The sequence below is a fragment of the Neovison vison genome, chromosome 2, assembly GCF_020171115.1.
Source record: "Neovison vison isolate M4711 chromosome 2, ASM_NN_V1, whole genome shotgun sequence".
Classification (NCBI taxonomy): domain Eukaryota; kingdom Metazoa; phylum Chordata; class Mammalia; order Carnivora; family Mustelidae; genus Neogale; species Neogale vison.
Window position 1 is genome coordinate 153,431,591 of NC_058092.1, and position 25,352 is coordinate 153,456,942.

At 46.5% G+C, this 25,352-nt stretch overlaps 1 protein-coding gene across 2 annotated transcripts in view; it reads right to left on the reverse strand.

The window, feature by feature from the left end:
* Positions 1-19,130, reverse strand: part of MAP3K21 (mitogen-activated protein kinase kinase kinase 21) — a 55,945-nt gene extending 36,815 nt beyond the window's left edge. For both annotated transcript variants that reach the window (XM_044239351.1, XM_044239349.1), the window contains exons 1-2: positions 18,107-19,130; positions 2,655-2,835 (exon numbers count right to left, since the gene is read on the reverse strand). In XM_044239351.1, the coding sequence (XP_044095286.1) occupies positions 2,655-2,835; positions 18,107-18,929 (1,004 nt within the window). In that variant the 5' untranslated portion in view covers positions 18,930-19,130. The remainder of the gene's footprint in view (positions 1-2,654; positions 2,836-18,106) is intronic.
* Positions 19,131-25,352: the final 6,222 nt, after the last annotated feature.

Sequence of the window (25,352 nt, forward strand, 5' to 3'; positions counted from 1 at the left end):
ACCATCTCAAAGCACTGTGTTACATTGAAAAAAGAGAGAATATATAATACAGTGCTTTTAAATTATATAACGCTGTAACTATTAACAATTAAGTTGAAACCAGTATTTTCCAAAGGTAATTACCAGTTTAGTTTCTTAAAAGTTATCTACATTATGGTGCCTTAGCAGAGACACTTTAATTGCGAGAATAAGTAAACGTAACTCATAGATCATTCAACAAAAATCACCTCAGAGCAGGGGACAAAAAACTCCTGCAGATAACTGAAAACTGTCTAAATTCAAGGCCACTTCCTTGCTCTTCTCATTAGCACGTAACAAAACTAAAATAATAACAACAGCATAACTTTGCTTCTTGGGAGTTTCAGCAAACGAATAACTCAAGACAGCTGATGTTTCTAGAGAGCAGAGGTCTTATATTAAAAACCCACGTGGAGAAAAAAACAACATGGAAAAAATAGAACTATTCTGATGGGACTATTTGCAGAATGTAATGCATTTTCTTTTGTTCTCCGAACCTGAGCAGGATAAGATAAAAATAAGGCTGTCTCTGAAGAACTCAGACGGCCTGCGAATACAGAAGGGCTGTGCTTGCAGGAACCTGGCTCCCACGCCTGGGAAGCTGAGTATAGCTACTTACTAGCTTTAGAACCCTGAGGAAAGGTCCTAATGTCCCTGTGCCTTGGTTACCAGCTCTGCAAAAGTGCGGTCATCTCAGGAGAGACTGTGAAAATTCAGTGACGGCTCTAAGTTACTTTGTGCTGTAGCAACCACAGAGGAGGAAGAAGGATGAGAGACAATCAGTGAACACGCCAGTTAACGTCCTAGTCCGTATGCTAGTCCACAAGTCCGCTGCGCAGAGAACCGTAACCTCTCTTGAATGAAATCGTTTTTCTGTGAATGCTAGAACAGGAGATTCTAAAGCAAAGAAGTGTGCAGTTCAGAAGTGGGGGAGGGAAGGGACTTCCCACCCTTTGCATCCTGACACCCCAGGGCTCCAATGTGCTTCACTGGATTAATGCATTCTCCAGGTGGGTGGGGATGCTTGGCTCCACAACCAGGCGGCTCTAGACGTCAGCAGTTTCTACTCCTTTTCACGGCATTTCATGCTTTTTTTTCTTCCTAACACCTATTTTGTTTTCAGCTGCCAACTTTTACCAACTTCGCAACCCTCTCCCCTCTTCTAATTAGCTGCTTTTACTGAAAATCGGACAATTGAACTTGTAAAACAGAAATAAACAGAATTGGAAATAATCAATGAAACTAAAAGGCAGCCTACGGAATGGGAGGAGATACTTGCAAATGACACATCTGATAAAGGGTTAATGTCCAAGACTATAAAGAACTTATAAAACTCAACATCCTCCCCCCCCAAAAAAATCCAATTAAGAAATGAAATGGGCAGAAGAGATGAATAGTCATTTTTCCAAAGAAGACATCCAGAGGGCCAACAGACACATGAAAAGATGGCCAACATCATTCATCATCAGGCAAATGCAAATCAAAAACACCTCACAGCTGTCAGAAGGGAGAAAATTACTAACATAGGAAACAACAGGTATTGGTGAGGTTGTGGAAAGAGGGGAAACTTACACTGCTGGTGGGAATGCAAACTGGTACAGCCACTCTGGAAAACAGTATGGAGGTTCCTCAAAAAGTTAAAAATATAACTATCCTATGATCCAGCAATTGTACTACTGGCTATTTCCACAAAGGATACAAAATTACAGATTCAAAGGGGTACATGTACCCCAATGTTTACAGCCACATATCAACAAAGCCAAACTGTGGAAAGAGCCCAAGTGCCCATAAACTGATGAATGGATAAAGATGCATAGGCGTATGTATATAATGCAATATTACTCAGCCATCAAAAAATGAAATCTTGCCCTTTGCAATGAGGTGGATGAAGCTAGAGTGTATTATGCTAAGCGAAATAAGTCAGAGAAAGAAAAATGCCATATGATTTCAGTCATATGTAGAATTTAGGAAACAGAACAGAGGAATATATGGGAAAAAGAAAAAAATGAGAGAGGGGGGAAGCAAACCATAAGAGATCCCTTTAAAAAAAAAAAAAGGTTTTATTTATTTATTTGACACAGAGAGAGAGAGAGAGTGAGTGAGTGACTACAAGCCGGTGGAGAGGCAGAGAGAAAGGGATAAGCAGGTTTCCCGTTAAGCCGGGAGCCCGATATGGGGCTCCATCCCAGGACCCTGGGATCATGACCAGAGGCAAGTGCAGACCCTTAACGACTGGCCCACCCAGGCACCGTAAAAGACTGTTGAGGATAGAGGACGGACTGGGGGTTGACAGAGGGAGGTGGGTGGGGGAGGGGCTCAGTGGGTGATGGGCATTAAGGAGGGCACTTGTGATGAGCACTGGGGGTTACGGGTAAGTGATGAACCCCTCAATTCTACTCCTGTCAAAATAAATGAATAAATAATAAAAAAATATTTATTGATATGCAATCGCCATTAAAAAAAAAAAGAAGAAGAAAGAAACAGATTTTGAGATAAGATCTCTCCGATGAGTGTACAGAAGAAAAGGCCCGTATTCTCTGTCCCACTCGATTCCTGAAAACTCTGGGACTCCTCTCCAGGGAGCGCGGCAACCCGTTTCTTCAGCCGTCTCCAAGAGCGGAAAGTGGGGTGCTCACCTCCAGATGTCACTCCCTTTAGAAAACAGGGAAGACTTGATGACTTCCGGCGCCATCCAGGCATAGGTGCCCGCGGCACTCATCTTGGTCGTCCTGTGCCATTCTCTCGCCAGCCCAAAATCTGTAATCTTCAACGTTTTATTGCGGAAGTCATCGTGTTCTATCTTCTCAAGCAGCAAAACTAAAAAAAAATTAAAAATAAAAAAAATCAAAGGTGGGCTATTTTCATATTGTTAGAATTTTCTGGTCACACTGTTTCCTTGGTATCGAAGGCACAACCTTCAGCTCAGTCAGCAGCGTAAATGAGAACGGGCTTGTGCTCTGCCATCTTGGCTTACATTATCTGTGCCGTAACCTTTACTGGGTCACTGGTGCCTGCGGCTACAAGTCAAAAAAAAAAAAAAATCAACATGGCTCAGCACTGTATGAATGCTTCTCTTGATGAGAAAGTAAATGATTTCTAGGGGCAAGGAACATTACTGAGGCATCACGGATAGGGTCAGAAGTCTGTGAGAGTTTCCCTGGTAAGAATACATTGTTTTCTTCCTAGAAGTTAGGTCCTGATTTAAAGGCAGGGCCCTTTCATTTTCTTTTTTTTATTACGTTCAGTTAGTTGGCATATAGTACCTCATCAGTTCTTGTTAGCTGTATGTGACACCCAGTGCAGAGCCTTTTATTTTTTTTTTAATTTTATTCATTTATTTGACAGAGAGAGAGAGATCACAAGTAGGCAGAGAAGCAGGCAGAGAGAGAGCGGGGGGGGGGGGAAGCAGGCTCCCTGCCGAGCAGAGATCCGGATGCGGGGCTCGATCCCAGGACCCTGGGATCATGACCTGAGCCACTAAGCCACCCAGGCGCCCTGCAGAGCCTTTTCTACCAAAGGTATTCAAGAGTATCATAGGCAGATGACTCGTCACCATAAATTATTATTAAATAGGATCTTAGAGTAAACTTGCAAAATGCTTAGAGATTTTTAACTCATGAAATATTTTATGAGCTAGGATTGCTTTACTAAAGCTCAAAATATAGCAGGAAGTAGAAACTTCAGAGAAATGTCATCCAGACACTAGTTTTCCTCGCCCCCAACCCCAGCCTCCTGACAAAATACAGACCCCTCGAGAGCCACTTCTGGTAGCACAACTCCAACTACAGTCCCCGCCAACGTCACCTCTGACTTCTCCACCAGCCTGTTAGCTCTGAGAGAGTGAGTGTATGAGAGAGAGACAGAGAGAAAGAGAGAGAGGAAGCCGGTATGGATGGGAGGGCGATGGGGACAGACATGTTCAATTCTCATTCGTCGTCACCTGGCCACTCTGTGTCTCATCTTATTGAGAGCAGGAGCTGAATGCTCTCAAACGAACACAACATGCACATTCTTTTTTTTTTTTTTTTAAGATTTTATTTATTTATTTGACAGACAGAGATCACAAGTAAGCAGAGAGACAGGCAGAGAAAGAGGGGGAAGCAGTCTCCTGGCAAGCAGAGAGCCCGATGTGGGGCTCGATCCCAGGACCCTGGAATCACAACCTGAGTGGAAAGCAGAGGCTTTAACCCACTGAGCCACCCAGGCGCCCAATGTGCACATTCTTATACTTGCCCTGTGCTCATGCTAGCCCCACCTAATACAAATGACAACAAATATAATAAGAGAGTTGCTAACAAGTGCAGAGTTTTCCTGTATGCCTTGCACACATCCATGATTTCATTCAATCGTCATAAAAATCCCACGGGATGGGCCTTCATTATCTGAAGACAATCAGTACCAAAAAAATAAAGCCACAGAATGAATCTACTGAAACAGTAATCCAAATTTCATTGTAAACAAGGAAAACGGGGTATTGTTATTCAGGTTTTACCTTGAAAAATAAAATGAAAATAAGTCTTTTTCATCGTTTGGTTTTTTAAAGAAAGGATATTTACGTCATTGTTGTAACCATGTGCTAACTCTTGGAAGGATAAAAACAAAACACACAGGGGGTGTCCTGTAGAATAAATTATCCAAACAAAACTGAAGCAAGGCATAAGACATTCTCCTTTTTTGATTTTTGGAACATGATCCTAAAGAGGACCATTTTCCCAGATGTCAGTTATAAGAGTAACAAGCATTTTCCAAGTACATTCATTCTGTGTGTCCAAATGCACTTATAGCTACTTCAACCATGAAATCCACACCGCAGTACAATAGGTATTTACTATTTACTATTCTGTGCTTCACAGATAAGGGAGCCGAGACACAGGTGTTGCGTAAGCGTCCAAGGTCCCGGCTGAGGAGTAGCGACGCTCTCGAAGCAGTCTGACTCCAGAGACACACACTCCTAACCACGGCGGCATTGCTCGGAGGGTGGCTTTTATCAGGTGCTCAGGAGAGCTTTCTGTATCCGTTGGAAATCTCTCTCCATTCAGGTGCCTGTTCTGTTCTTCTCTGATTTCCTGTCATTGCAAGATCACCACCTGATCCCCGTGGAGGGACTGCGGGGTGGTGAGGAAGGACGTGCACTGCTTGGCCACGCTGCTGGGTTCAGATTCCCCGCTTGTTTCTTTGCCTGTCGCGGGAATCTTGATAGCAAGGTTATAGGGAGCAAGAGATGAATATGTAACAGTGTTTGAAAGAGGGTTTTGTGCCGAGCACACACGCACGCGCACACACACACACGCACACATCTCCTTTATCATCTCCTTTATACGTTTGGAAGTGTTTTTAGTAATACGTCTTTCCAAATCACTTTCATGGACCTCAGGGAATCTTCTTATCTTTCCCAAGACCTGAAATTTCACCCTGCAGTGGATTCGTATTGTGTTTGCTCATATCGTCAAATATTTATACTATTAAATGGTCATAAAAGTCGAAGAGTTAATGCAACTGGAGAGAGCCAACACTAGATTTCAACAGGAGGAGGTGTTGGAGTGGGGACTGGCTCAGGGTGCCAACACTGAATGATTCCTGCTGTGCTGTAACATTTCTTTCCCCAACTGACCTTCTAACTGTGGGATTTAGAGAGCAAGGCCCCCCCGCTCTACTTTTACGTCCGTTACGTAGATGACAGTTCAGCTTTAAGATGGTTTATGTGCCTGTCCATGGTTACACAGTTGGGAAGCAGCAAGGCCAAAATTCTACTGTTTTTCCTGCTTGTAATCTCAACACTATACTATAAATAGAAGGATGGAGGGGCTGGTGGGGAGACTCACTTCTGTTTGGAACAGCCTCTTACGCTTTCTGTGCATCTATACTGTACCTAGTCTCAAGGCCCAGCTGCCTTGGGAAAACCTTGTGGGGCAGCCTACAAAATAGTGACTATTTCATCTTCCCAGTCAGCCATCACCCACGTATTATGTTGTTTTGTCCGTTATCTTTTTGTATAAGACTTATTGCCCTAAATCATGTATGAAACTACCGAATCCTAGGAACTGCATTTTACAAATTTCCCCTGCGTCCCTCTACACCGACTGCTCCACGGAAGCGTGGACAATAGTGATAACTATCACTAGTGCTCACACGGAGAACACTGCCTCCCACTCACCGGTCCTCTTCTACGGTAGTCGTTTCACACACTGGACATCGCATTTCACCCTCGCACAGTTCTATGAGGTGGGAATCGTCATCTCCAGCTTACAGTCTGGATACGTGATCCAAAGCACGCGGCTACCACTCAGAGCCAGATTCCAGACCCGTCGGCAGACGGCTTCCCCAGCCTTCCGCAAAACTGATAACGCTGCCCGTTGTAGGAAGGGAGCAAAAGGACCCGGGATTTCATTTTGCAGATTGCTTAAAAGATTAATTTTGAACTTCCCTTCCTTCCACATCAGCTTAGGGCATATTTCTTTCTCAGTCCTTACTCTTATATCAAGAAAAGCAAAATATCTAGTCCCTGAAAACCCTAAGTACTTAAGCCACAGAAACAAACAAAAAAATCAAATAAGCTACTTCATCGGTGTGACATCTTCCCACTTATAACACTGCTAATTTCACTTTTAAACAACAGTTATTTCTAGCACCAAAAAGAACCCCAAATCAATGATCCAAATGGCCTGTAGTTCTATCAACCTTTGTTTTCCAAGACATTTTCACGTGTGTCCTTCACTCTTACAAACATCCACCTCAGGAGGCTTGAGGAAGCACTGATTAAAACAGGCATGAAAATCTAACTGTCCCTCCCCAGGCCCCAGGAAGGCCTGGCAGCCCTTGAGAAGCAAAGCCCAAGAATGCCTCCAGATAAGTGAAAACAGAAATAAAAGTGAGAACTAACAACAAAACATTTAAAACTGATCACTTTCTAAATAAATGTCAGGGCACAACGTGCTATGAACAGCCTTTGTATCTGTGGTTTCTGAGCGTCCCTCCCCCACGCCCACCCCAGTCCAGATTTCCACGGGAGCTAAGTGCCTCCACACTTTGCACGGAAAACAAGTTAAAATAACACTGTGATTGCCAAGCGTTTAGAGTTCCATGAAAGGCCCATTGTTTCAGATTCTATTTCAGAGGTGTTCGGCAGAATTCCTGAAATTCCTTATCTTTTGGGCAAAGTGACCGAAACCAAAAATAGCCAGTGTCCCGACAGGTAGCTTCAGGCACCTGGCCAGGTTTCAGCCTGGGGACTCCGGGTTGGCAGCCAACTTCCGCTTCCTGCCGTGCCCCAGGAAGGGCCCCAGCACACCGGCCCGCCACGAGAAGGTATAATGTACAGACCAGGCACATAAACTTTTTTGGCCACAGAAATGGTAAAATTCTTGTGGGTAACCTAGCGACGGGTGTTGGAGCCCCCTTTTGTGAGACTTCAGTGAAGATTTTTGACCCTTGTTAGCCCTGTTCTCGAACAATCAGCCTTTACAACCTTGTACTTACTCTACTTATTCAACCATGAGGCACGTGGTTTCTCCGGCTCCTTTGAAGTTCCACACTGCTATTTTCAGAATTATAGCGTATAATGTATATATATTTTTAAAAGCAATTACACTGTATCCGTTCTATTTTCTCAACATTTATGGGATTGCTGTGTCCAAATTCCATGTGAGGCAAATGGGTTAGTTTCAATTAATCTTTAACTAAGAGTATATTATATTTTAAAAAAAAAAAAGGAGTAAGGAAGCAAACGGGTGTGAAGAAAAGCAAAATGTGGAAGAATATAGTATTAATGAAGATAATTTTCTCAGCCAAAGGAAGGTTGCTCTGAGAATTTCAAGTCTGAAAACGAACACCTGCGGAGGATAAGCACAAGGTCCGCACCACCACATCTGGCATCATTACTTCCCATCTGTCCTTCACTGGCACCACCTTGTCTCCCCCAGCCTGCACTCTACTCGCGCTCTCCAGTCTGTGGAGGCAAACGCAAGCTTTCTCCCTGGCCTTCAAGCCCCTTCTGGACCTCATTGGAAATGACCTGTCCAGATGCTGCGTCCTCTACGATGAAGCCTGCATCTTGACAATTCTGTGTATTGCTGGCCACCTCTAGAAAACACAACATTGTATCCCGGCCTTCGCTGCGTAGAACCCTCTCCCCTCCCACCTTCCACGAAAACCACATGGGGGAAGCACCCCACTACCTGCACGCGTCAGGGCACTGGCACCGCCTTCCCACTGCCATGCTAACCACGAGACCACTTCAAGTCCCTTAGCCTGTGGAATCTCCAATTTCCCTTCTCTTAAAAAAAAAAAAAAAAAAAAAAAAAAGGGCAACTTCCTCACTCTCCTCCTGCTCCAGTATTCCAGGAGTCAATAAATACCTTCTCCCCTTTGGTACCTTCCCGCATGACCACAGCTAGAAGTTCCCATTTTTAATGCCCTGAAGTTCTATCATCATGTCTCACCCTACCTGTTCCTCTCATCTGACTAAATTATAAGCAACTGGAGGATAGAATCCGCACCCAATGAATGTTATGTATTGATTTACTGATGCTACACACAAGCCGTTCATAGCTGTTAAGTGAATGGGTACATAGATAGTATATGGGGGAAAACGGAGTATGAAGAAGATGAGTTACCAGTTTTCTCACATGAAGTCAGCTGCTACGACAGAAAACCAACTCGCCTCTGCACTCCCGAAACAGTATTAGGAAACACAGACCGGTTTAAGGAGAATTACAACAGAATAGTTGTTTTGAATTCCCGTCCGTCTGCGGCATTCGACCTCGTGGATCATTCTTCCCCAAAACACGTTCTTCCCTGACCTCCAGAGCATCCATGGCTCCCTGGGGCTCCCTTTCTCTTCTAACCACTCCTTTTTCTGATTCCTCCTATCTCCCTGATCTCTAATTACTGCAGACCGCCAGGACTAGGGCTGTGGATCTCTGCTCTATCTACCCACTCCCCAGCTAATCTCAGCCCACCTCAGGGCTTTAAATACCATCCGGACACAGATGACTCCCAGATTCAACTCCGCCCTGGTCTCCCTTTCATCTCTCGTCCACGCCACAGCCAGCACATTCTGCTAGAGAGCAAGGCAGATCCCAGTCCTCAGTCCGAAGCTCTCCATGGTCACGGTAAAGTCAAAGGTCTTGCAAGACCTGCCCAACCTGACGCCCCCACCTGCTCCTGTCCTACTGTTCTCCTTCAGTCCTCTCCTGCCACACTGGCCTCCTGCTTTGGAGATTTTGCGGCTGATGATGACACGTGCCCTCACGTCTTCAGGTTTTCCTGGTCAGCCACCATTTCTGGAAGGCCACCCCTACCCATCTCACTTAAAACCTCAACCACTCACCTCAACAGACTCACCTCTTCGATCCTACTCTTTCAGTTTTCCTACTAAAGCACTTCCCCACTCTCCAACATGCTACATCTCTTACTACTTCTCGGTAGGAACATCTGTGCTGCTTACTGGAACGTAACTTCTGGGAGCGGAGGAAAGCATTTCTGCTTTGCTCAGGACCGAACATCAGGAGCCCCGGAGGGTTCCTGGTCCGTTGTACACGTCCAAAAACAGCTGCTGCGTGAATGAATGAGTTGGCTTCCTGAATACAAGAAGACAGACTTCTCTGAAGAAAATAGAGATGTGATTGCCTAATATAGAGCTTCACCTTGCTCTCGTGCCAGAAAGAAAAGCCACCATACAAACCTTTTTATGGACATATACCACACTCAGTTTTAACAAGAAACCTTTTTACATTTCATTGTGTGTGCAAATCAAGTTCAATATTTGGGTCCCCTCAGTATTTTCACCAACTAGGTGCAAAGCAAACTGAGGGAGGAAGTCTTCGACAGTATCCTATGCTAGTATATTGGTGAACAGAAAGTCATATACCTGATATTATGTGATTCAACATTTGCAGAAAACCTGAAACTAAATAAACTCCTTCATATCGCCTTGAGCCAGTAATGACTCAAACATTCCTGTATGCAATCAAGATACTTCCCCACATGGCATGTGATTTGGTCTTTTTCCAATAGCTTGGAAAAGCAACTGGTAATGAAACCCGGTAGTGAAACAGTTACAATAGCAACATAGTACTTCATGCCTCCTCCTTGACCCTCAACTTATCAACCCAAGTTACCAGCGGACCTGCCAAAGCGCACAGATGGCAGCACTCCTACAGAGAACAAAGCTGCAGACTGTTTCCTCATACTGCTGGCTGGCCCCAGTCAAGCAAATTAGCCACATCAAAAAGACCCTCACCCCCGTGCAAGATGAACAAATATGTGATTACCCGGCACTATATATTGCTGAATGACTAAAAATAATGTTCTTAAGATGATAGAGAGTTGTAGAAAACTGTTAAGTATTGATGAGTTCACACACACACAAGTGAGTTAGTTAAAGCGCTCAAAGTGTTCCTAAACAATATATAAAATTGAGCATAGTCACCAACTTCCACTGAGATTGTGTCTTACAGTTTTCTAAATACTTTAACATAGGCCAGGTGTTGGCAAGCTATATCCCATGGGCCAAATCCTATGCCTATTTTTGTAAATAAAGTTTTATTGGAACACGGTCACATTCATTTTCATATACTGTCTGTCGATGCTTTGGGCTACAACAGCAGACTTGACCAGTTGCAAGAGAGACCTTATGGTCCACAGAGTCAAAAATATTTATTATCTGGATCTTCATAGGGAAAGTGTGCCAACCCTGGCAGTACCCTGTCTCACTTTATCCTCACATCACCTTATTGAGGAAGTCAGGGCTGTGAACCCACAGCTGCTTAAGTTGTGGGGTCAGAGGGCAAACCTCAGACACCACAATGTCACTATTCGTCACCCAATGTTAAAGGAACAAATGCTTAAAGAGATTCCCTTCCCCAGAGACACAAGCCCAGAAAAAGCTACCCATAGTCTCACCTGGTGCCTTCTATGACCAACTGTGCAATTTCATCAGACCCTTAACCAGATCTGAGATGTAGTCTGGGTTCATGGAAGGATTTATATAGGTCAACCCAGAGAACCCTCAGAAGGAACCCAAAATCTGGTCCTTTGAATAGCAGTTTCCAAACTGGGCTCTGCTTTTAAGGCATCCAGAAGATTTCTAAATATATAAATGTTGTTGGGGCATCTGAGTGGCTCTGTAAGTATCCGCTTTCAGCTCAGGTCACATTCCTACGGTCCTGGGATCAAGCCCTGCATCCGGCTCCCTGCTTGCGGGAAGCCTGCATCTCCCTCTCCCACTCTCCCTGCTTGCGTTCCCTCTCTCATTGGGTCTCTCTCTGCCAAATAAATAAATAAAAATCTTTATATATATATATATATATATATATATATATATATATTTCTTCATCAAAAGCTCAGATGGATTAATGGAGGGATAGGGTTAGATCTGTGTTAAAGCAAGTCGATAAAACACAAATGGTAGAATCTGGGTGGTAAGGATGTAAGTGCTCACTTCAAGCTCCTTCAATTTCACATTTCAATATTTTATAAATAAAATATCGGGGGGGGGGGAATTCATTGTTTGTTCCCAACCAAGGTCAACTAAATCAGAACATCCAAAAGTGAGACAGAGAGTTTTATTTTTTAAAAGCTCACGAGGAGCTTCTGATGCTAGTGTAAGAACAACTCCTCCAGAGTCCCATTCTTTCCCAACAGAACTGATCACCTCACATTGGGGGGGAGGGTCTCAAAGTAGGGACCCTTGGGCAACCCTAAGGTAGCAACAGATTAAATATAGAAGCAGATATGAACATCCATTGGTCTTCTATTAAGTCTGGCATCAAAGTGAGCTACCAAAGTGTAAAGCAGTGCCACTCTCCTTTCTAAATTTCTTTGGGAAAATAAGACTTTTCTTCCATTAAAAATGCTATGCTAACATGTCATGGGTCTGTTATTTTTATATTATTAAGCATTTTTAAATGTATCATGTTAAGTTTCTAACTCGGTAAACACCAGCAGCTATCACCCACGTAAACAAGATTTCCTTGCGGGCCTGATAACAAACACTGGAGAACTGCTCATCTGGGCGACAGATGGAGAAGATAAATGGTGCGGCTCCAGGATTAGAGGTTCTGGATTCAGCTCTCTGACGAGGGAGCTTCACAGAGGCAATCAAACCCTGGCTTCATTCTCTCCGCCTGTAAAATGGGAATAAAATACCAACCTCGAAAGTTGCTGTGAAGAGTAAGTGCGGATCGAGGCTGGGCAGCACCCAGTGCCTGGTAAGCTCGAGATACTCGCGAGCCTGTGCCTGAGACCATCCCTACAGTAAGGCAGCTGAGGTGAAGCAGTATTTGGAAAAGATGAATTCTTAAAAATGACGAAATTTGCACTGATTGGAAGCCCCCCATACAAATGTGTTTCAAGCGTCACAACGAAACCAGCACAGCTCTGCCGTCTGGCTGGGAACCCTTCCCCTGCCCCCCAACACTCCTTCATGGGGGTGTTTCACCTTGTGGGAGGGCCTGAGGGCTGGGGAGGGTTTGGACTGAAAATCATCAGCCTGGCCTGGTAAATCTCGTCACTGTTTTCTAATCCTCGTGAACCAGAGGGAGAAACTGCTCTAAACCTACTCACCAGATAAATATTGATTATAAAAATCTAGGTTCCAGTCGTAAATGATAAACAATTTACGTCAAACCAATGTCTAAGAATTTTAATGTTTACTGCCCTACTGATAACCTGTGATAGTACAGTCATAAAACAAATTATCCCAAGCTTATATTTTTCTTTTCTGTAGAGGTGTTAATCTCCTAGCAGAGAAGACCACTTTCCTCCCCAAAACCTCCCGTGGTTGGTGCTTGTGGGTTCTCCGTGTTAGGATGGCGTTCCAGTCGCCTACCCACTCCCTGCTGGCTTCCACGCCTGTTTCCTTCCCAGAAAACCCCTTGTCTCTCTTTCCTTCTAGCTGCACCCAACTACTCTTGGTTCCCTAAAAAAAGTCCTATGTTTTCATGCCTGTTTTCCCACAAATGCTTTTGATGGGTTGAGGCAGCATCAAACAGATGTTCCCTTCCGGGACTCTGTCCATACCCCAGAGAGGAATTCAGCAGACAGCTTCAGAAGTCAAGAAATTCGGGCTCAATGACATTACACAACTTGTCCAAGGTCACACGTCGAGTACATGACGACACCAGTCATTGAACCCAGGTCTCAAGGACTTCCAAGGCGACATTCCTACCGGTGACTGCACACTGTTCGGGAGAAGTTCAACACCTGCGACCTGCGTGCTGGTGCGAGAGGAGAAAGCAGGGCTCGCAGACACCTTCTGAAGTGGACGGAGGGGTCTTCCCCCTCCTCGTTCCTTCACGTGCTTTGATACACTTGACGATGACTGCAGACGTGATTAGGCGTGTACAGGGATGACTGAGTTTGCATAATCCTGAACCAAATAAGGGACCCCCTGCCCTTATAACTAGGAAAAAATAAGTGGTGGCCTAGTTTTTTTTTATTATGTAAGTATGAAAATGGTAGGGGATGACGTGGGGACCGTTTGTCAATAGCTATTCTTCTAAAAATATATCCTTTAGCTCTTCTGTTTATAAGAAGCAGGTTAGCTTTTGCCATCATTGGGGTATCTGTGCTGACCTCCCGGTGCCCCCTGGAGTGGGAAGAGGCCGTGGCGTGAAGCTACACATCTGCAATAAAAGAACAGACGAGAGGGGAAAGAAGACGTGCGTCTTTTAACTGATAAAAGTGTAATTAATAGTTCCTCCAAATCACCTCACTGAGCTATTTAAGCACCTTATTTGGAGAGTACATTTCCTATAATTTTCTCAAATAGTTCCTTTATTTACACTGTATTAATGAGAAAATTTTTTCAAAAAATTACATCCCTTTTGTAGTTTTAGTAAGAGCTCTAAACTTTATTTGCTCCTATATGTAACTATGTCTATTTATCTACTGTAAATGCCATTGTAGATAATAATACATATAAGAATTATTCCCCCAGAAGGCTTAAAAAAAAAAAGCAAGCTAAAAAGGTGCTTATTCATTGAAATAAAAAATATAAAAGTAAGAAGGGATCAAAATATGTCGTTCAGGGGCGCCTGGGTGGCTCAGTGGGTTAAAACCTTTGACTTCAGCTCAGGTCATGATCCCAGGGTTCTGGGATCAAGCCCCGAGTCAGGCTCTCTGCTCAGCGGGGAGCCTGCTTCCTCCTCTCTCTCTGCCTGCCTCTCTGCCTACCTGTGACCTCTGTCTGTCACATAAATAAATAAAATCTTAAAAAAAAATTGTGGTTCAGTTTCTCCTGGAATGTTTATTTTTGCTAAAGCCACCACCACCAGTACAACACAGTAAGCAATATTAAAATAAAATGAAACAACAGAAAAAACACATTATGCCACACAATCTTCTTTCAATACTGAATTATGCCAGAAAAATACAGACTAAATTCTAATAATTCAAACCAGCCTCAGTAAGTCACATATCATACTAGTTTATCTTCACTCCTCCTTGGTAACTTCCCTGAAAACCACTCCCCGTTCCTAGCACCCTGGGTGAAACCACCACATTCTTTGAAGGGTGCCACCTCGACAGCCTTCACGTGGGCCAATTTCAAGTCCATCCTTCAGAGCAGCCAGAGGAATCTTGTAAACACAGCATCAGATCCCACCTGTCCTCTGTACAGAACTCTCCCAGGCTCTGGACAGATGGCACCGGGAGTGGGACACCCGTAGGTCACGGCCAGAAGCCCCACAGTGACGACCTCTACTCCTCCCTCTGCTTCAGCCTCCCAGCTTCCCCTCCACTCCCCAGGAAGTGAGGGTCCTTACCCTCCACCCTCCCTTTGCCTGGATCTTCGCTTGACTTCTTCCTCCTCACCCACACCTCTGTGTCACTCTTCAGAGTGTCTTCTGTCCGCCACCCAGTCTCACCGGCGTCCTCATCCTTGGCCTCACCACCATCTACCCCCATGATGCTTACTAGTATCTGACACTGCATGGCTACCGTCTAGCTTTCCCATGAGACTATGCCCGATGCCAACGGGGATGCGGTCATCTGGTTCGCTCCCGTGTCCCCAGGGTCCAGAAGTGGCTGGGGGGTGAGGGGAGGCTCAAGATATATTGGACAAATGCACAGTGATTTTTCTCTCTTCCCTGCATGCACAGAGAACTGGCCATGTTCACAGGAACCCAGCGTTGTTTCATACTCCTCCCTCGCTGTTGCACATAGACAGACTTAGCACAGTATTTTCTATACAATTCACATCCAGGGAGTGCCAGGGCCTAGCATTTAAGCAAAATGATGCTTAAATCTTGGTCATTTGGTTCAACTTTCAATCTCTTACTGTTAGAAAAGGAACAAAGTTGTTTGTACCATCAAAACACAGCTCTTACTTCAACATAAACACTGTCTCCCATATACGATAAAACTTAAAAGAAGACCAAAGAGAAAAGAGGAAAGAAAACGTGTCAAGAACCATATCTTCCTAGGACAAACTTAAACATTTGTTTTAAACAGTAATTTCAACTAACGTGGCTCCAGGTCGTTTTACACTGGCTCTTTGTGGACTCCAGAATGAAGATAAAATTCAATATTGATTTTTAAAACCTTGTTTACATTATCATTAACTCACTACCACCATTAGCAAATAACCAATAAATTAAAACAAAACACACTGTAATAAGGTTTCTGCTGTCCTCAAAAGTCTGAACAAGAAGTCATGGTTTCATGTACCACAAGAGAAGTCCCAAAGTGTCCACATTTATTCACTGAATTAACACCAGAGAGAGAGGATAAGGCACTGTGCTGGGCACTGTGATGTGCACATTTTAGGCCCTCTGCAAAATGTGCCTGTTATAGTCATTAAAAACTATAGTAATGGTCATATTTTAACAAATATTTGGCTAGGCTAGTGACCAAGCCCATTATGTCTTTTTCAAAGTGCACAAATTTAAAGCAAAGGCAACCTTGCCTGACAATTATAGAAATTAAAATGCTCCAGGAAGTTCGGCAATTTCTTCTGAGCGTGGAAGGTTTTCCAAAAAACTAAGTTGCGGCAAATAACCACCTCCAAATGACATACTACCATCTCTGTTCTGCTGTTCAAGTCTCCTGCTATCAATAAAAACCATTTAACCATGTTCTTATTCCAGGGTCATGATATTTCTTTTTTCCCATTTAATAGTATTAATACTTTGAAAGTTCTTAATTCACATAAAAAGGTTATGATTGGAACATGGATTAATCTACCCTTCTATGTGTTTAGGAACATTAGCAAACATGCCAATGGGACAGATTATAGGGACCTCACGCATTATCAAAACGCAACAAAACCAAGTAAAAGTAATGAAAAAAATAATCGTTACAGGCCCTTTTGCTCTTTTGGCCTAAGGATCAGTCTAACCCTAACCGTTTGCCTGTGTTGGTAATGTGATGTCCTGTAACAGAATCAGTCTGCAGAACGGCCACAAATGCCAAGACTGCCCAAGCAATCATGCTCTTTTTTGCTGTCCTTAAAATAACCTCGTTTTGCAGAATATAACCAGCAGAGAAGGGCTTGCAGGACATCACTGGCGAGAGAGCTTACAGGACCCACAGATAGGGCACACAGGCCTTTTGGTAGCAAGTTAAACACATTGTTCACTGAAAGCACATTTTAGGAAATAAGCACCAGCTGTAGGGTCTGAAGCATTGACAAAAATAAGTATATTGAAAACTGCGCTATGTCTTTATCAGCCCACGGTCCAAAAGTAAACAATTTTGGAGTCCTTTATGTGTCCTCTGTTCGAGCTCTAAGAACACACGCTATTACTGCCGCTCTCTAACTCCTGCCACCTCTCACTGCCGTATCTTGTTTGAATCTGCTTCTGACACTTGACCAGTTGTCATCTAAATTATAAGGTTATCATTTATGCTGGGGGTTAGCAGGAGGCATAAAATAAAATCCACAGCAAGTATCCAACGCTTACATGTAGTTACCAACACTTAAGTAATCTGATTCCCATAACGAAAGTGCCACCTCCATCATTTTCAAGTTAACTTTCCGAGCGGAAGAATTTCAAATAGGAAAAAGAATGTACACAAACATGAAACAAATACATCATTTCTTCTTGTCACTCTTCTTCCTGCAGACTTGGGGAAGGACAGTGTTTCCCTTTGGGTTAGCACCTGTCCTAGCAGGTTTTACCAGGTTGAAAGACATGAGGCTGTGGTAGGCCAATGCCAGTTCTGGCTGCATTTTTAGTCTTTCATGCGATTTCATCCCATCCTACGACTACGTACGAGGTGATCTTCAATGTTCAAGAACCAACTTTAAACGAGGATCCCATTAGGTCTTTTATAAAGTGGTGAAATTTAATAGGATTTGGGTTTAGCTCATTTGTCAGTTCTCTATTGACAGCTAGAAAATCCACCCTGGCTTACAAACAAAGTAAACGATACAGACCAGGTCTTCAAGAATTCAAGTACTTGTGCAAAGACCCCACGCGTGTCTAAGCCTACATGTGCATGCTGGCCCAATCGGCTGCTTCCTGCCTGGAGACGATCCACCAACACTCAAGCCACCAAACGAAGGATAAAAGCACACTTCGTGGGCAGAGATGTCTGAGTGAAAAGTCTTTGGAAATGTCAGGGGACATAAAGCCATATTTAAAGTGGTAAAGAGCAACCTCAATTCAGCACCTGTAAAGCTGAAGGAAAGGAGGAGTCTGAAGAAGCAGAAAAGGAGGGTCATGGGTTCCTCACAATCTCAGGAAGGCTTCGGTTTGCAGTTGCACAAAACGACCCACTTATTGTACCTAAAGGCCAAAGAGCACCCTGAGGTTTAGAAGATCCAGCTACTTTACAACTGTGTAGTCAGCAAGCAAGTCTGATCTGCATTTTTTTTTTAAAGGCGCCCAAAAAGCAACAAAGCAAAGTCAAGGTAAGCGTCACCTGCCCCAAGGCAAGTAACCAAGGTCCAGCTGGACCTCAGGGCCCTGGAAAGCGGGCACAGAGGGTGCTGCAGGCGTCGGGAGGCTGACGTCGGGAGGCCTCCTTCCACCTGGCTCAAGGCCGGGAGGGGCCGGCCCAGCACTGGCACCGAGGAGGGCTTCGCTGGGCGAGGCTGCGTCCCCCCACCTCCACCCCGTACCCCCACCCCCGGCCCACTTACTGTTGCTGGACTTGAGGTCCCGGTGCAGGATGGACACAACGGCCTCCTCGTGCAGGTAGAGCATGCCGCGGGCGATCTGCACGGCCCAGTTGACCAGCACGTGTGGGGGGATGCGGCGCGCGCGGCGCGGGCCTGGCACGCTGGGGTCCGGGGCGGCATTGGCGGCGGCCAGAGCGCGGTTGAGCGCTCCGCCGCGGGCGAACTCGAGCACCAGGCAGAGGTGCGGCTGCTGCAGGCACACGCCGCGCAGCTCGATGATGTTGGGGTGCCGCAGCATGGCGAAAAGCCGCGCCTCCCGCCGCACGCTCTCGGCCGCTGTCGCCGCGTCCTGCTCCGGGTCGCGGCGCGCCGCCTTCACCGCCACCTCCCGGCCCTGCCAGGTGGCGCGGTACACCTGCCCGAAGCCGCCGGCGCCGATGAGCTCCCGGAGCTCCAGCCGCTCGAAGTCGACGTGCGCGGGCGAGCCGGGCCGCGGCGGCGGCGGCGGGGGCGCGGGGAGGGCGGCCGGGCGGCACGGCGCCACGTAGTTGGCGGGGAAGATGCCGAGGCGCCGCTGCACCTGGCCGGCCCACCAGCCCTCGTCGCCCGACACGGCGGCGTCCTGCGACAGCACCTCCACCAGCTGCCCGCGCCGCAGGCTCAGCTCGTCCTCGCCGCGCGCCTCGTAGTCGTACAGCGCGGCCCACAGCCCCGCGCCCGCCGAGGCCGAGGCGGAGGCCGAGCCGCCGGAGGAGGCGGACGACGACGACGCGGAGCCGGCGGGGGCGCCCCGGGCCGGGGACACCGGCCTGTCAGCCGCGCCCTCGGCGCCCGGCAAGGCCATGGCTGGGCAGCCGGGAGGGCGACGGCGGCGCGGGCAGACGGGCTCAGCCTCCGGGGCGGCTGGGGGCGCGCATGGTCCGGCAAGGAGGGGGAGTCGGGGCTCGGGGACGCGGGGGTTCGCGGGCCCACCACCCGGAGGCCCCACCACCCGGAGGCCCCGGCCTCAGCCCGCGTTCCGCCTGGCCAGCCTCTGCTGCTGCAGCGGTCCCTGCGGCCGCGGGCGCTGTCGCACCATGGTGGCGCGCTGGGCCTGCGGCGGGCCTGCGGCTGTGCTGGGCCTCGCCGCCTCCCGGGCCCGCCCCTCCTGCCGCCCCGCCCCGCCCCGCCCCGCCCCGCCCGGCCAGGACCCGCCCCGCGCGCCGTCCTGCCCCGCCCCCTCGGGGCCCGCCCAGACCCGCGGGTCCCCGCCTGCCGCCGCCGCAGCTCGCGGGCTGGGTGCGCCGCGCCCCTTCAGCCCGCGAGGCGGAACCGGCCGTGGCTGCACGAGGTTTTCGAGAAAAATCAAGCCAAGGGAAAGGTGGCGGGGAGCCCACGATCCTCTAAAATGCAGGGCCCCGGCGAAGAGGACTCGGTGAGCTGGGGCGGGACGCGAGGGAGTAGGTGGCCGTCCGGGGAGAGTCCTGTGCACCCGGGACGGGCTGCGGAACCTGGCGGAGCGCGTCTCCACCGGTGTGCGCGTCTGCGGGCGTTCGAACCCCGGCCGGCCGCGCGGAACTGACCGGACGACCCATCGCCACGCAGTGAGCTGCAGGCAGTACAGGCCCGAGGCTCGTTCTCGTGGCGCATCACCTCGCAGTTGCCTTACTGCTCCCTCGAGTGGGGAGGGACCGCCTGTCCCCTGTGAAGCTGCAGGTGCAGGTGTAGGAGGCGTTGGCTACGACTGTGTGCTCGAGTCCTGAGCCGTCCGTATTCGCAGAAGCGGCGAGGTGAGCGAGAGAGTCGGACCGCAGGGCTCCGGAGGCCCCGGCCCGCCCGCCGTCGGTTCACCGCGGCGCACCTGGCGCTGCGCGCAGGACCAGTTGTGGAAGGAACGTTCCGGAGCAGGACCTCCACCCGTCTCGGTGCGCTCGGTGCGGGAACGGTGGCCTCCTAACACGGATGGAAAGAGAAGCTTAGATGTCTGGGGCCACGGATCGTTTCAAGTCTAGCGATAAGGAGGAGCTTTGGGATTTTCTTGTATGCATGTGTTTTCTTCTCTGTCATTCTTTCCATTATTATTATTTTTTTTTAATCATCTTGGAGGGGTAGAAGCCCACCTCCTCTCCCTGCATTGATGAAAGGGCAGCAGTGCCCAGCCCAGACTCACGGAAACTCCCTTCTCCGCCTCCATGATCCCCGTTCTACCCCCATTTACAGGTTCTGCTCTGATCGTGACAAGCCTGTACAGACGTGGAGCTCCGCTCTGTATTGATGAAGATGTGGGAAGAACCGCTCCAGGTGTCAGCACTTCTCATTTAACTAATGTTTATTGAGTCCATACCCTGTGTAAGACCCTATGCTAAGGACTGGAGGTTACAAAGCCCCTTCTTTAGAGAGTGATAAGAGAAAAGAGAAACTTCCACAGCAAAAGAATGAACCAACTTTCCTGGGGTCGAGGTGAAGCATTTCATTTTGCCTGGGATCACTGGGGAATGCCTTGTGGTGTGTCATTTGAGCTGAGTATGGCTAGGATTAATAGAAAAGAGGAAGAAGGGGCGCCTGGGTGGCTCAGTGGGTTGAGCCTCTGCCTTGGGCTCAGGTCATGATCTCAGGGTCCTGGAATCGAACCCGCATTGGGCTCTCTGTTCAGCGGGAAGCCTGCTTCTCCCTCCTCTCTCTGCCTGCCTCTCTGCCTGCTTGTGATCTTTCTGTGTCAAATAAATAAATAAAATATTTTAAAAAAAAAGAAGAAGAAGAAGACAAAGAAGAAGGAAGAGGAGGAATGTCATCCTAGGCATTGTGAGCAAACACAAGATAGAACAAATAAATATTGGGCCCAGGGCACTGCTAGAGCCTGAGAGATCACCATGGCAAGCGATGAAACTAGAAAGAAGAAAGCCCAATTATAAAAATTCCAAAGAAATGAGAGTGCCCTGTAGCGAGCCAGAGTCTCCTCAAGTCTCACCACCAGTGAACAGAGAACAGTGACTATTTGGGTTTTATGAGGAAAGAGCCTATAGTAGCACAATGAGAAACTCACTGCCTTTCCAGTTTACTTACAGTCCCTCAGATGATACTGTGACTGGCTGTGTGACCCCGAACATGTTGCTTTACTTCCCTATGGCTCAGTTTCCTCATCTGTAAAATGGGAATAATAAGAATAGTATGGGGGGGATAGGGAAGTCCGAAGCAGTTAGTGGATGGAAAGGGTGCAAGGTGCTTAGCGCGTATTAAGTTCTCAATATATATTAACGCTTATAATTGATACACCTTTTCAGTAAAGAGAGCAGTCCAGTCTGTCCGCGGTCAGCCCCTCTGGCAAACATAGTTTCTAGTCATTTTGTTTTTCTAGCACTTACACTCAGGGTTGGCTTTTGTGTATGACTAGCACGATGGGTTTTCCGTTGGCAGCAATGAAATTAAGACTCTTACGCAAACAAATGAAGTAAAAAAAAATGAGTCGACTTAAAACAATTAAAATAGTACAGTTGGCACATGGATATGGCAAATATCAAGGAGGTCATCCTGGAATGAATGAGGTGGGAAATAACATGGCTGGGGAGGGTGTTGGGGAGCCTTGATGCTTTAGGACTGAGTAGTGACAGGATTAAACTGAAACTGCCTGGAGATGAAATGAGCAAACATGGAAACAATAGGTTTGACTAGGACAGGGTGAGAAGCAAGAGAACCAGGAGGGAGACTCCTGAGACAGTAAAAGGGAGAGTTAAGGGGACCTAGAAGTTATGGTGCTGGTATTGGGAAGGAAACGGGGGCCAGATGCATTCAGAGAAGAAGCAAAATGACTTGGTCACCAATTACAGGTCCATGGCCCCTCATCCCAAACTCAGGGGTCCAGGTACGTCCCAGAATTTAGAATTGGGGGGATTTTGATAATATAATACATAGTTTAATATAAACTCTTCCAGTTGGGGATGGGACCACACCCCACCATCAAACACACTGGTATTTCTGCGTCCAGATATTAAAGTCATCTCACCGAGTGAGGTAAATAAAGACCACAAAGAGCCTCGTGTCATTTCAAGGTAAGTTTTGTTGCCCAGTGAGTTCTGATGCCACCCTAGCAAATCAGTTTTCATTTTCGGAGTCTTTTGGTTTTAGAATTGTGGATAAGGGCCTGTGGGGAAGGGTTCAAGCAGAGCCCACCCAGGTTTCTCACTTAAGCAAGTAGGTGGAGGGTAGTGATGTCAAATGACCTAGAAAATGGTTTTAGGGTTATTTTTGATGTGTTGAATTTGGGATGGCTTGGGGGCACCTAGTCATACAGTGGGAATATCAGAAAATCAGGGACTCCAAAAGGAGACCAGGGGCGGAGGGAATTGAATTTGGGGAGTAATTTTCTAAGGCGATGTCTCACGCTCTAGAGAACTATTCTAGGTTGTGCGGAAAGCAGGAGGACCTCATATGTGCCCTTTACTTGGAAGGCCCATGTGAGCGGAGTGATAGTTCTGTTTACCCTGGCAGGCTCCACGTGCTCTACAGGGACCCCCTCTCCAGTTCAGATGGATGAATCTGTGAAGTCTTTTATTTTTTCAAAGATACTATTTATTTATGAGAAAGAGAACACAAGTTGGCGCTAGGAGGGTCAGAGGGAGAAGCAGACTCCCCACTGAGTAGGGAGCTAGATGCAGGACTTGGTCCCAGGACCCTGAGATCATGACCTGAGTCAACTGGAGATGCCCAACCAGCTGAGCCACCTGGGCGCCCCTGTGGAGCTTTTTAACTTGGCCAAACTTGAGCCCTCATTTGACTCACACAACTGATACTAACAGGAGGACCAAGTGACTACGATTCAAGCACTCATTCTCTAGACCCTCCTGGAACCTCCAGCACTGTGATGCTCTGGGACCTTTTCCCCATAGGTACCTCTCAGCAGCAGACTGTCTTGATGGGATATACCAGGGCTTGATGATCCTAAAATTCATGACTTATTACTGTTGTGGCTTTTTTTTAAAGATTTTATTTATTTATTTGACAGAGAGAGATCACAAGTAGGCAGAGAGGCAGGCAGAGAGAGAGAGGAGGAAGCAGGCTTCCTGCTGAGCAGAGAGCCTGATGCGGGGCTCGATCCCAGGACCCTGAGATCATGACCTGAGCCGAAGGCAGTGGCTTAACCCACTGAGCCACCCAGGCACCCTGTGGCTTTTCTTTTAAACACCTCCCCCAATCTTACACTTGGGCAACTAGCACTACCTAGAGATTGGAAAATGACTCTAGTTATTTTTTTTAAAATATTTTGTTTATTTATTTGAGATACAGCATGAAAGCATGAGCAGGACAAGGGGCAAAGAAAGAGGGAGAAGCAGATTCCCCGCTGAGCAGGGAACCCAATGCGGGGCTCAGTCCCAGGACCCTGGGATCACAACCTAAGCCAAAGGGAGATGCTCAGCCCACTGAGCCACCCAGGTGCCCTGAAGGAGATATCGTTATAAAAGAGTGGTAGGAGAGGTCCGTGGAATGGAACTGTTCTGTATCTTAATTGGGGTGTTGGTCATATGATTGTACACATGTGAAAAAAATGGCCCAGAGTTTATAAATACACACACACACACACACAAGCACACACATGCACACACACGGGTGAATGCATGTTGAAACCCAGGTCAGTTCACTCGACTTTATGTGTTGCTGTTTGTGTGATATCGTAGTTATGGGAGATGTTACCATTAGATGAAATTAGGAGAGGGGAACACAGGCTCTCCCTGCATGATTTCTTACACTGTATGGAAATCTATAGTTACCTCAAAAAAATGGAAAAATGCTTCTGCTTTTTCTAATCGCTTATCTGTATGAGGCTGAAATTTCTCTGTATGTTTCAAGCAGCACAATGTTTTGCAATAAGTTGAATGCAGAAGCATAGAAGAGAATGCAGCTATCTCCTATTTAGCCAGGTGGAAAAAAAGATCTAGAAAAATCTGAAGTGATACCAGTCAACTTATTTATATGTCTCAGTTTGGGAAAAAAAATGATATTTCTTTCATAGAAATGTATTACATGTTGCCATGTAATGGGTTTATTGTTATTATTTTAAAATAAAGCTATAAATACCTATTTTATGATTTTCTCAGTTTTAATTTCCAACATGGAAATTACTGGTAGTTAGAACACAAATACACAAAATATATACAGATACACAAAACCTCTTTGAGGTCTTCAATAATTTGTAGGCATGTAAAGGGGTCCTAAGATTTGAGAAGTTGAGAGTTGTCCTAGTTAAGGAGAAGATTAAAAAAAAAAACAGTTCTGTTGATTAGGCTTTTATTTAAATGGTGCATTAGACCCCTTTCTCAATACCCTATTCTACTGCTGGACAGTACAGGCAAAACTGGGACATTTCAACAATATGGCGGTAAAGGCAATGAATCCATAAAATAGAAAAAACCCTTACATTAAACCAGAAAAGTGGGCTTTTTCTCGTGGGCTTTGCCTTAGACTTAAAGACAAAAAGCTGAGAGAGTAGTGGGTGTCTGGATGGCTCAGTCAGTTAAGTGTCTGCCTTCAGCTCAGGTCATGATCCCAGGGTCCTGGGATCGAGTCCTGCCTTGGGCTCCCTGCTCAGCAAGCGGGGAGCCTGCTGTTCCCTCTGCTTATGCTCTTTATGTCAAGTAAATGAATAAAATCTTTTTTAAAAATGCTGAAAGAGTCATGTTGACTCTCCCACTTGCTTTGATTTCCAGTTTCCTACCTGAAGGAACTTCAGTAGCTAGTAGCCGAGAAGATCATCCCTTTCTTGGGCTGATAGAGAAGGCTGCTGACATGTAAAAATTCAACTTCAGGAGAGCTGAGATGTGGTCTACCGTGGAATAAACAAGGGTTGAGGAAGTAAGGTGATGAAAATTCATCTAGTGCCGTCCCTGCCATCAAGAGTCTGAGAGCCAAGACTAACAAGTATGAGAAAATAGCCGAGTAAGACGGCCATATTTTGTGGAATGTGTGGAATGACAGAGCAGTTGGTAGATAGAGGAGGTCGGTGAGAAGAGAGATTGTTTGCAACCGCTGTTCCAGGTTCCCAGACACTGGCCACTGAGTTCACTCAACTGCAGGAAAGGGTGGTTTTCTTGGGAGGAGTTGAGAAAAAAGACAGATTAGAAAGAACTTCAAAAATGGGCTAGGTGTCTGGACATGACCAGAAGTGACAAACCCTGGAGAGGCAGGAAGGAAGGGAGAGGAAAAAAATATTCCCCCAGGAACTGTGTGTGTGAAGTCTTTAAAAAATGGAAAAATATTTGGGATTCAAAAATTGATTCCCAGAATTTTTTGTTATTTT